This window comes from Callionymus lyra, chromosome 17 (assembly GCF_982586985.1).
Source record: "Callionymus lyra chromosome 17, fCalLyr1.hap1.1, whole genome shotgun sequence".
NCBI lineage: Eukaryota > Metazoa > Chordata > Actinopteri > Syngnathiformes > Callionymidae > Callionymus > Callionymus lyra.
Window position 1 is genome coordinate 3,131,900 of NC_141834.1, and position 11,744 is coordinate 3,143,643.

General features: G+C 41.4%; 1 protein-coding gene across 1 annotated transcript; it reads left to right on the top strand.

Annotated features, from left to right (window-relative positions):
• Positions 1–6,814: 6,814 nt before the first annotated feature.
• LOC148062104 (cysteine-rich venom protein ophanin) lies at positions 6,815–9,300 on the top strand. Its single transcript, XM_087779066.1, has 6 exons — positions 6,815–6,902; positions 8,313–8,401; positions 8,498–8,588; positions 8,651–8,796; positions 8,863–8,917; positions 9,158–9,300. The coding sequence occupies exons 1-6, from the start codon at positions 6,815–6,817 to the stop codon at positions 9,298–9,300; spliced, it is 612 nt and encodes a 203-aa protein (XP_087635192.1).
• The last annotated feature ends 2,444 nt before the right edge of the window (positions 9,301–11,744 follow it).

An 11,744-nucleotide genomic window follows, 5' to 3' on the forward strand; every position in this document is an offset into this window, starting at 1 on the left:
AAATGTAACAGTGCCACTGGTATCACTGTAGAAGTGACCGGATAATTGGGACATGGAAATTAGGAAAACAAGCAAAATCCCCTGAGTTGTCTAATCGTAACTTCAGGTTCTATGAATTATGCCAAGTCCTCTAACTCAAGTTGCTAATGGTTAATCCTCAAGGCCCTGCCTTGTCTCTGAGAAAGCAACCCCCTTGCTTAGATAGGGCGGGTAATGCCAGCCACACTTTCTCCTATTGAGACTCAGCTAAGAAAGGGCGGGAAGCTGGGCAACGTTGTTAGAGCGCTTTGTCTTCACCATTAATGCGGCGTGAGCCCTCAAACCATCTGGGGGCAAAAAAACACTTGCCGCTGGTAGGCCTGAAAAATGAAAGCCTGTGGGAATCTCTGGGGGGGAGAAGGCCTTACCTAGTGGACATCCATCGTATTAGATCAGTAAAGCATAAGAGCATCTGAAATACAGTCTGGAAAAGCGCTATACAAATAAAAATTACTTACCTACTTACTTACAGTCACCCACCACAACAGAAAGCCAGAGCTGGTTCGGCTGAGGTGGTCGGGGGGATTTGTCGTAGTTCAAGGACACAAGTCAACTGCAGGCCTGGGGAGGCAGGGACAGCACCCAAGGCAATGTGGGCTACTGATCCTGTTGCCATGTCGATGAGGTACTCCCTGGCCAATAAGAACTGTGCCAATGTCTTCTGCTGCGACAACCCACAGGATTGCAACTGAAGCAGCCACAATGCCGGTGGAGTGAGCCATCAGACCATCAGAAGAAGAATAATGTGCCCCTGTTAGACCTGAAAATAAAAGCAGATCTCTCCCTGTGAGAACCTCCATGGAGAGACCCCCTCAGCCAGTCATCATTCATCGCAACAGATAAGTAACGCATAAAAGCATCTGAACACCGTCACCTGCGGCAACAACTTGCTAGAACCCTCACTGGACACGAAAAAAGTATGGCAGCTGGTGGAGGATTGTCGCCTGGGAGTAGAAGATGATAACCTTTGGACAAAATGCTGTATAGGCGACTCCAAGGAAGAAAAGTGAGAGCGCACAAGCTTACTTGTTCTTTTACTGAAATCGGGGCTACAGGAGAAAAAACTTGACAGATAACATTAAATATGGGAAAATGCTATGAGACTAGTCGAGAATGGTCGGTGTTTTCACCCACTGAACGTAAGATAGAATAAAAATACGATGGATAACGACACGAATATGAAGCGACTGGCATTGTCAGCCCTTGGTCTTCTTGTTGTGAAAGAAAGACGTCGAATAAAAAACGCATTAAGTGGGTGAAGTCCTGGATCTCACAGCGGTAGCTCGGAGGGGCTTTTCTGTGTCGAGCCAGATATAGGGAAAGAATTGTGATTATCTAGAATGATCATTAAAGTCATGTCAACAATATTGTCCTTCTGTAACATTAGCACAAAATGACCATCTTAGAATCAGACAAAGCGATAATGGAATGTACAAATGTTGAGATGAGGGGGAAGGTGACTCACATGAACGGTTGCATGTGAAATTGACAACAATTCAAGACATTAACGAAAATGAATTAGTACATGGAGCAGGAGTGATGAGATGTGTTTGAACGTTATGATGATGTACGCTGGATGCATGTGAAAGGACCAGATTACCACGTCTCGAGCTGCTTCATTCACATGATAAAATTGGTGTAAAGTTTTGCTGCTTATCTATTGTTAACAATTGTCACTTCCGTTTCACTGTCCTGCGCTGATTCGCTAGCTAAACCTAGGACTCGACCAATCAGATTGACCATTGAGCCAGACTGCGACTCCAGAATGAACGCGTGAACCCATCTCTTTTGTCGTCCGACTAGGACCTACTAGGATGCCAACTCCCAACTGGGGGAGACAAGCCAAAGGGACTCGGGCGCTGTTAGATAAAAAATATTATATACGTATACACCATACTTAAGGCCTTAACAAGCTAGGAATGAAGAAAGACAAATACAGAGGAGACAAAACACGATCTAGAGTCTAGACACCTTTTCACACACCAGCAAAGAGATTAAGAAAAACCTTTAGAGTCATACTGCCTTCTTGTGGACACGGCGTTGGCATTCCCGGACAAATAAAGAACACCCGGGTCCAGAGTAACACTCGTCCCATGCAAAAAGGAAAACACACTTTTAGCAACCAACCTAAGATTGGGGGTGTGTCAGAGCTGGTCACCCCCTGGCTGGACTACTGTAACTCTCTTCTAAAAGGATGATCAAAAAAGTCTCCCAGAACTCTCCAGCTCACTCAGAACTCTGCAACTCATGTACTGACTAAGGCTAAGAGGCGCCATCACTTTTCTCTTGTGCTGTCCTATTTACATGTGCTTCTGATAGAATTTAGATACAATTTAAAATCCTTCTTTTAACCTACACAGCTTTACATGGTCTAGCACCAACATATATCACAGGTCTAATCCAAACATATCAACCTCCTAAGATGCTAGGATCCTTAAACTCAGATATATTAGTTATACCACAAATCTCTAGGTATGGAGCCAGGGCCTTCAGTTTCCAAGCCCCTCTGCTGTGGAACCAACTACCTGTTTCATTTCAGAGGGCAAACACACTCTCCATGTTTAAGAGTTATATTAGAACTTTACTTTTTTGATAAAGCCTATAGTTAGGACTGACTCGGGCACTGCCTGAACCAGCCCTATTAGTTATGCTTCCACAAATTTAGATTGTTGGAGGAGCTCTCTCTCTCTCTGTATACTTCTATTCCTGTCAGTGACACGGCGTCGTCAGTGACGTCATCGGTGCTGAATGTGGGACTTCTTAATGTTCGCTCCATTACTAATAAATCCTTTATTCTTAATGATCTTTTCACAAGAGTTAATTTGGATTTATTATGTCTTTCTGAGACTTGGCAGAGAGAGGAAGAGTTTATTCATCTGAACGAACTCTGTCCGGTAGGGAGCGCTGTCCTGGGGAAGCCTCGCCTCTCTGGTCGTGGAGGAGGTCTTGCTACTGTTTTTAGGGAGAGTTGTTCTTGCAAAGTGATTCAGACACAGGAATTCACTTCTTTTGAATCTCAGATGATCTTGGTTGGTTCTACAAGACCTTTCTATTGTGTGTCAATCTACCGCCCGCCTGGTCCTGCGGCGGTGTTCTTGAAAGACTTTAGTGACTTCTTATCTTCCATTATTCAGATGGAATCTGTTCTTATTCTTGGAGACTTTAATCTTCATGTTGATGACGTCACATCTTGTTCTGCTAAAGAACTTTTAACTTTAACAGAAGCCTTTAATTTTGAGCAACATGTTTCTGAACCCACTCATCAAAAAGGCCACATTTTAGACTTAGTTTTTACTCTTGGCCTGGACATTTCTAATGTATCTGTACATGATGTCCATCTGAGTGATCATTCTCTTGTCTTGTTTAACCTGGACTTCATCCCTGAACTAAGCCTTTGAAAGTTAGGTCTCAGAGGCGTGTCATCTCAGCCGATACTGCAGACAGTTTTTCTGCTATGTTTGACCGTCTTTCCTTTGATGACTGTCCAGATGTGGACAGTTTGATTCACTGTTACACTGATCATTGTGTTGAAATACTGGATCAAGTGGCACCTGTTAAATCGAACTTGAAAATTCAGAAAAAACGGTGCCCTTGGACAAATGAAGATCTCCTGAGTCTGAAGAGACTTTGTCGAAAGACTGAGCGTCTCTGGAAGTCCACTAAACTTGAGGTGCATAGACTTCACCTCAGGGATCTGATGACTTCTTACAATGAGATGGTAGAAACTGCTAGATCTGATTACATCAGAAAACTGGTAGCAGCAAATAGGAAAAACCCCAAAGTTTTGTTTGACACGATTAATTCTCTCGTGTCTCCTGCTGCTCAAATCACGCCTGTCTTCTGTGAAGCTGACAGCAATGCATTGTTGAGATTTTTCATTGACAAAATTAAATTGATCAAAGAGAAAATCTCTCCCCCTTTGTTTGGAACCCCTACTGTCTCTGAGCCCCTCTCCTCCTCTTGGTCCTCCTTCACTGCTGTATCTTTGGGTGATATTGCGGCACTAGTGAACAAGATGAAACCCTCCTCTTGCTCAGATGACGTCCTTCCTTGTAGGCTTTTTATCAAAGTATTTGATGTAATTGGCCCCTGGGTTACCAATATGGTGAACCTCTCCCTTTCCACAGGGGTTTTTCCCAATGCATTTAAACATGCCATTGTGGAGCCTCTGCTCAAAAAACCAGGCTTAGACCCAACTGACCTCAGTAATTTCAGGCCTATTTCTAAGCTCCCTTTCTTGTCCAAGATCTTGGAGAAGGTGGTGTCTGAGCAGCTGTCTTTGTTCCTGGATCAGAGCGACATCCATGAGAAGTTTCAGTCTGGCTTCCGTAAACATCACTCTACGGAGACAGCTTTATTGAAAGTGTCCAGTGACATCATGATGTCGGCTGACTCTGGTAAATTCACTGTTCTGGTTCTCTTGGATCTGTCCTCAGCCTTTGACACAGTTGATCACCAGATCCTGCTGAGAAGACTGAGGGATGAAGTGGGACTGTCTGGGTCTGTGTTAGAATGGTTCTCATCTTACCTTTCTGGGCGCAGTTTTAGTGTATCTGCCAATCAAATGAGGTCTGAATCGGCAGATCTGTTGTGTGGAGTCCCTCAAGGTTCTGTTCTGGGTCCTTTATTGTTTTTGCTGTACTTGATTCCCCTCGGTAAAATCATTCAGAGATTTCCAGATGTTTCTTATCACATTTTTGCTGATGACATCCAGCTCTACTGCTCTTTTGATCCAACTGAGCCCCAAAGGCTGAACAGCTTAGTCAATTGTTTGCTAGAAATCAAATAATGGCTGAGTGAAAACACTTTACAGCTAAATGTGGACAAAACTGAAACTCTGGTGATTGCTCCTGATGATAAGGTTCCAGGGTTGAGTCAGTACTTGGGTGACTTAGGTCAGTCTGTCAAACTGAGCCTGAGAAACCTGGGTGTTGTATTTGATAAAGACATGTCTCTTGTTCGACACTGCAGAAAACTGACCAGAAACTGTTTCCTTCAACTGAGAAAAATCTCTAAACTTAGGAAAATGTTGTCGGAACATGATCTGGAGCTTGTAATCCATGCGTTTGTTTCTTCTCGTCTGGACTATTGTAACAGTTTATTTATCTTAACAAGAAGGATCTGTCTCGTCTGCAGTTGATTCAGAACTCTGCAGCGAGAATTCTGACCCGCTCAAGTAGAAGAACTCACATCTCTCCGGTCCTTAAAACTCTTCACTGGCTTCCAGTTTCTTTCAGGATCAACTTTAAAATGTTGGTTCTTACTTTCAGAGCTATTCATGGTCAGGCTCCTCCTAACATCAGTGATCTGATCCAGCCTTACACCCCAGCTCGGGCTCTGAGGTCTGTGGATCAGAATCTACTGATGGTTCCTCGCACACGGTTCAGGACCAGAGGAGAAAAGGCTGTTGCTCCTAAGCTTTGGAACAATCTTCCTCTCTCTTTGCACTTGATGGATCTACTGACTCAGAAACATCCTAAAACATTCTTATTTGTGCAGGCTTTTCCTTAACTAACTGGGACTATCTGCCTTGATCTTTTGAGTATATATTTTAACCGTGTATTGTTTTGATTTTTAAGCGCTTTGTGACCCTGGGCGCTCTAGAAATAAACATTACTTACTTACCTACTTACTTACTTACAACTGCCATTTGGAACGACAAAACTTTTTTCTCAGACAAGTTAGTCTTTACCACCTAAAAAAAAACAAAAACTGAACACATGGAGGTTGTTGTGCAAGCTGATGTCGTGTGTAAACAATGCAAGCTTCAAAGAAATCGAGCGCACATAAAGCGTCATATAACACTTTTTCCCGGCTCGCTGGAGATCCTGAGACCAGACCGTCACACATGTCCCATCTGCAAGGGCGGCAGTTTCGAGAGCCCGTCTTATCCCAGGATGGCGAAAAATCTTGGCCTGTAATGGCGCCATGACACATCCATTCCATGGCCCTCTGGCACCAAAAAAAAGGGACGCCAACCCGGAACCCGAATCCTCCAATGTCTGCCTGATCCGCTTCCATATTTTCACCCCATCAGCTTAGGAAATTCGTTGGACTGGCACAGATGTCAACATAGAACTGAATGTAAACACAGCTGATTTAACTGGTCCCACCGACATCTTTCCTTTACTTGGCAATAAAAGACAGAGATCAGGGTCTGTCCCTCATCTGTGTAGACAGAGCCCGCTATGAAAGAAAGGGATTGAGGTGTTTGAAGCACTCTTTCACAAGTTAGCATTAGCAGCTAAGGCCTCAAGCCAAGTATTGGAGTAAATTACTCTCCCAACAAAGCATTTTGTTCTGCTGCCGGTACACTATCGTAACAAAAATAAATCATCCATTCCATGTATTTTATTGCCATAAAAAGTATTTTAGTGAAGGGGGATGGAAGGGGGGAAGACCGTTGTACAGACGCACAGAGCTTGCTCACCCAAATTCTGCTGCTTTCTTCTGCCGTGACTACGAACCAGACGAAGCCCACGTACGAGACCTCCTGACGCCAAAGAACTCAGCTGGACCGACACCTGCTGAGCTGCATCCTGCCCGACTGAGGGACGACGCGGCTTAACTCTCCTGGCCTCGAAAAAATTCCCACTGCACTGTGAAGGTTGGCGGAAAATTCTCGGCAGGCCACTCAACCTGAAAGCACATGATTGGAACGCAAACACGCAAGACATAATGCGTGTGCAGATGAAAACGTCAATGCTTTTACATGTCATTGTTGACCACTTATCTTTTCACACACTGACAGGAGCTTTCTGCTGAGATGAAAAGGATGGAGTGCGGCTTGTGGGATATCAGCCAACCGCTGACGTTCCTCGCCTCCATCTATATGGGCAAGAGGTCTGCACCCATGCTGGGTGGCGAGTTCATTACGCTTTCTCAGAAACGAGGCATGACCTCAAAAATTAAACGATAGTGAAGCTCGGTGAGAGGGCGTAGCACCATGAAGTGGAACATGACAATAAAAATGTTTTGAAGCAGGTCAAGTGAGGAAAGGTGTGGGAGGTAAGATTGACTTGTGACTGGAGGTAAAGAAGCAAACAAAGGAAAGCTCAGAGTAAACTTTGTTAAATAAAGTAAATACAGATGTATAGTTTATCATGATAAATTACAGGAGCAATTGAAGTTAATGTAAGGACATATATAATTTAATAATGATTTAATATTCACATGTTGTCATGTCTCACTAAATAAATAAACTATATGAACAAAAAAAGGGGTAAATAAATTACAAAATTGGCATTTAATTCAAGATGATCTATCACAATCTCTCTCTATATATACCATTTTATCTTTAATACTTTTTAAAAAAAATAAATTACGGTTAAATACAACTTCCTCTACTTTAATAGACATTTCGACCAAGGTATAAAAAAAATATATAATAAAAATAAATAAACAACAAATATATTTGTTAAATATTGAAGGGAAAATGTTTCGTTAACATATTTGAGTTAAACTAGTTAAGTTAATAACGATAAAACATGCTTTAAAAAACATAATTGTCTTTTTTTTTTTTATGTCTGACAAAGTTTCAAAATATTTTTTCATTCTAATTGATCAAAAATACATTTTTGTTGATAATCTATATATGGAACACCTTTAATAAAATAAATGAATCAATAATTAATGGAAATATAAATATATACATTAAGGGATAGTTCATCAAGGTTGTTCAGGTAACATCTCCTGGAGATGATTCCACATGTTTATGTATCCGGGTGCGCCGTCTCGTTGTAATCTGTCCACACACAAACACAATACAGTCGTCATCAATCAAAGCTGTTTCTCTTGTTTACCTGCGACTCAGCTGTGGACGCCCAGTCTAGGGTTCCACCTTATAGGTCCACTCGTGCTGCTTCGTCTCCAGCTGAGGTTCTCTGAGCTGCAGAGACGACAGCGTCAGGAGTTCCTCTGTCTTCTGCCACATTTATTATCAAATTCTTTACTTGGAAGAATGTTCAGAGTCCTGCTGGTAGTATGGTGCCTGCATCAAGTGTCTTCTGTCTGTGTTGAGGTGAGTTAAGTTTATTTACACATGATTAAAATATGATTGAACTTTCACTAAATGTTGTTTACATCTTAACTGGAATATATACATTGAGAAAATGAATCTGATTGATGAAGAATAATAACTTTGACTTTCTTGCATTCACCACTGCACGATGTCTTCAGGAAGGTGAGTCTCTTCAGTTTACTCTGTATCCATGACGACCGCCAGTCTCCCTAAGATGATGAGATATTGATATTGTGTGTGTGTATGTGTGTAGACATTTGCACAGAAAAGGATGAGATTGTGGACGTGCACAACTCCTTCAGGAGGGCAGTGACCCCTAGCGCCACTAACATGGTGATGATGGTAAGTCTAGTGACAGGTTTGACTTCTCAGGTCGTTCATTTCTCTCTTAGCTATTTTGAACCAGTTATGTTTTGATGTCTTTTGCTGCTTTTTCAGGAGTACAATGAAGAGTTGGGTCGCACAGCTCAGGCCTGGGTGGACAACTGCATCCTGGCTCATGGAGACCCGACCACCCGCATGTTGGAAGGTGACACTGACTTCTCTTGTTTGACGACTGAGGGTGAAAAGTCAACGGTGTGTGGTGAGCAGGGTATGAACTCGGGGAGAACCTTTTCTACACGCGTGCTAGCCCTGTATCCTGGACTGAAGTCATCACCGCCTGGCACGACGAGGAGAAAGACTACACATATCCAAAGGGATCCAAGAATGGAAACGCCATCGGTCACTACACACAGGTGATGTTTTCCACTCCGGTTTCCTCCCACAGTTATAGGCTAACGAGTGAACATATCTTTGCATAGGTGGTGTGGTACTCGTCCTACCAGGTTGGCTGTGGAGTGAAACTCTGCCCAAAAAGTACCTACTTATACGGCTGCCATTATTACAGAGCGTAAGTAATAAGGTTTAAGAATATATATTTTTTACTGAGCTGATTCAATGTTCATGAGCAGTGGAAATGTGAGAGGTTATCCTCCATACAATGATGGAGAATCTGGCGCTGACTGTCAAAGTGAGCCTGTGGATGGGCTCTGCAGTAAGTGTAGAAGTTTCTTAACTTGTCCGTGTGAAAGTGTCATCATCCCTGTACCTCTTCAGGTCCAGAAGACATCTGTGAAGACGTTGATGCCTACCTCAGCTGTCCTGCCAGGAAGATGGAATTAGGATGTGACCATGAGTGGGTGAAGAAATACTGTCCTGCATCCTGCAACTGTCCAGACAAGATTATCTCCATATTGTGAGGGTCTTCCTGTCAAGAGGTCTATAACAGGAAACAGTTCCTCAAGCCCTGCTCACATACTCGTATACCTGCGTCATATGACCCCCTAATTCACAAGAGTGCCTTCACCATACCAGGGAGGCATTTCCCCTCACTCACTGGGTCGATTTACACAAATATCTGAATTAAAGCAATTTCAAAAGGAACAAAAGTTTGCTTCTTTTTCTATTAAACAACAACTATTGGTATTGAAATGTAGAGTGGGCCACAATAATACGTTGGTGGGCTGGATTGAGGATTGTGAAGAGTGGGCATAAGCTAAAGAGCTGGAGCAAAGCAAAACCATTTATTTTTCTATGTATTTATAAATGTGTGAATTGTTCTCTGTTCACAATACAACAATAATTACTACACATAACAAGAGAATGTACCTGATCAGATGTGTCTCTTAAAGGGCAACTAATGTGTTGATTTAAGGGTCTGTTTAATATATCTTGGACCTCTATTGTACTCATCAGTATGAGTCTCTTTGAACAAAACTCTTATAAATATAGAAAGTTGAAAATATACTTTAGTCCCGTCCACTGAAAACATTTAATTTTTCTGGAGATTAAATCTTCTTTTTCTTTACCATAACCACACCCACTCTGCTGTGATTGGTCAAACATTTCGTCTATCTCCGCCAGTGTTGTACAAGTGAGTTCATTGGACGATAGTTCATGAACTAGTTCGCATATTAGACAAATGTGAACTGAAAGTAGTGCACTTAGTAGTGAACACGTTCATTCTGATGTCTGTGAACGTCTCACTCTCTTCGTTCATCTTTGTCCGGTAGGTTGCTAGTTATCTACAGAGGTTTACAGGCACAAATATCCTAAAACACACTGTAAATAGGTGTTCTTGTATCACAGAAAAGCAACCTGGCCTCACCAGCCACCAGTGGCGCACAACCACTTACATAATCAAAACAAAGAGCAGCAGGTGAAGCTACAGCATCATGTAGTTGACACACTCGACAATGTAGCCGCGACTCTTTCTATAATCATTTTAAATTTTTATACGCCCACTCCAATGTACGACTCGCTAATCTTATTGTATTTGATTCATACTATTTACTTAATATTTATCTTATTTACTCTGTACTTTAATCCACAAAAACACATACAATTCCTGTTTTAGTTTTTACTTAGTTTTGTACAATACTGACAATATATTGTTTCTGATATGATACATGTTTAATTTTAAAACAGATGTAATAATAGCCCATTTATAACTTTGATTATATAGATGGATGGATGGATGGATGGATGGATGGATGGATGGATGGATGGATTGATTGATTGATTGATTGATCTCCTTCGGGAAATCGTTTTTCCAGCCAGCACACAGCAATACACAACACGAACAAAGTCTCTATAAAAAGAAAGTGCAAGATGACACAATATAAGTCTAAAGATAAAGAACAAGATCAAAGAAAAGACAACAAAGACAAAGGATACAAAGATTAACATTTACAATATCATCATCTTTTTGCTCCACTCCTGCCCCCAAACAGTCTAATAGGTTTTTTTCCACAGAAAGAACAGCAATTTTTCATAAAAAATAAAAAATAAATCAAAATAAAATAAGATCTTTCTCGACACTGGTCACAACGCATCCTCAACCCTGGAAGTCTTAACCTACAGAGACTCGTTGTATAAACAAAGAGGGGTGTGATTACAGCTGACTGGAGGAGGAGTGAGGCCATCATTGCGTCGAGGACTCCGACTACGCTCTCGTAACCTCTTGTTTGTTAAGATTTCAGACGCGGGAGAACTTTATAAAGTAATAACTTATACATATTAAATAAAGTCATGCTGAGAGGCATACTGCATCTTAGAGTGGAAGACTTCAACATTTGAAATAATGTTTTTGAAACATTTTAAAACGTATTATTTCAAACACATCAATGCTGGTGATAATTGTCACCAGCAGATGGGGCTATAGACTCGCCCTCTGGTCAGTCACTCGTCTTACATGCACTTGTGTCAGTGGACGACAACTGTGAGGTCTGCATTACACCCTGACTCAGTGTGAGAGAATGTTAGATACAATAACAAAACACTGCTTTATTGTCAGACAGATGTTTTCAAATGGTCAGGTAGACGACATGTTGAAAGATCCACATTTGTTCACCATTTTGCCGTTTAAAAATGTTTTCTTCAAAATATCCTTCATGGACTATGGCAATAGTTCCTTATAAATAGGCTTACTTACTTACTTATTGGTATATATTATTTACACAATTATTTAATTATATAAGTACAATCCATTCGTTTTTATTAACTTCATCGAAATAAAACACTTTTGCAATTTTAAAAAACAAGAAAATAAAGTTATTCTATCTTAACTAGTTTATTTGTCTTACAGAAAGGCCAGAGGATTTTCAGTGGTTTTCGCTTCCTTCAACAAAAATGGTCAAAGTTA

Excerpts from the sequence above, each read along its gene's own strand:
- LOC148062104 (XM_087779066.1), top strand. The coding sequence starts at position 6,815 with ATGGAGTGCGGCTTGTGGGATATCAGCCAACCGCTGACGTTCCTCGCC. Across the intron at positions 8,589-8,650 it reads GACCACCCGCATGTTGGAAG|GGTATGAACTCGGGGAGAAC; the intron begins GTGACACTGACT and ends TGTGGTGAGCAG. Across the intron at positions 8,918-9,157 it reads AGTGAAACTCTGCCCAAAAA|GTCCAGAAGACATCTGTGAA; the intron begins GTACCTACTTAT and ends GTACCTCTTCAG.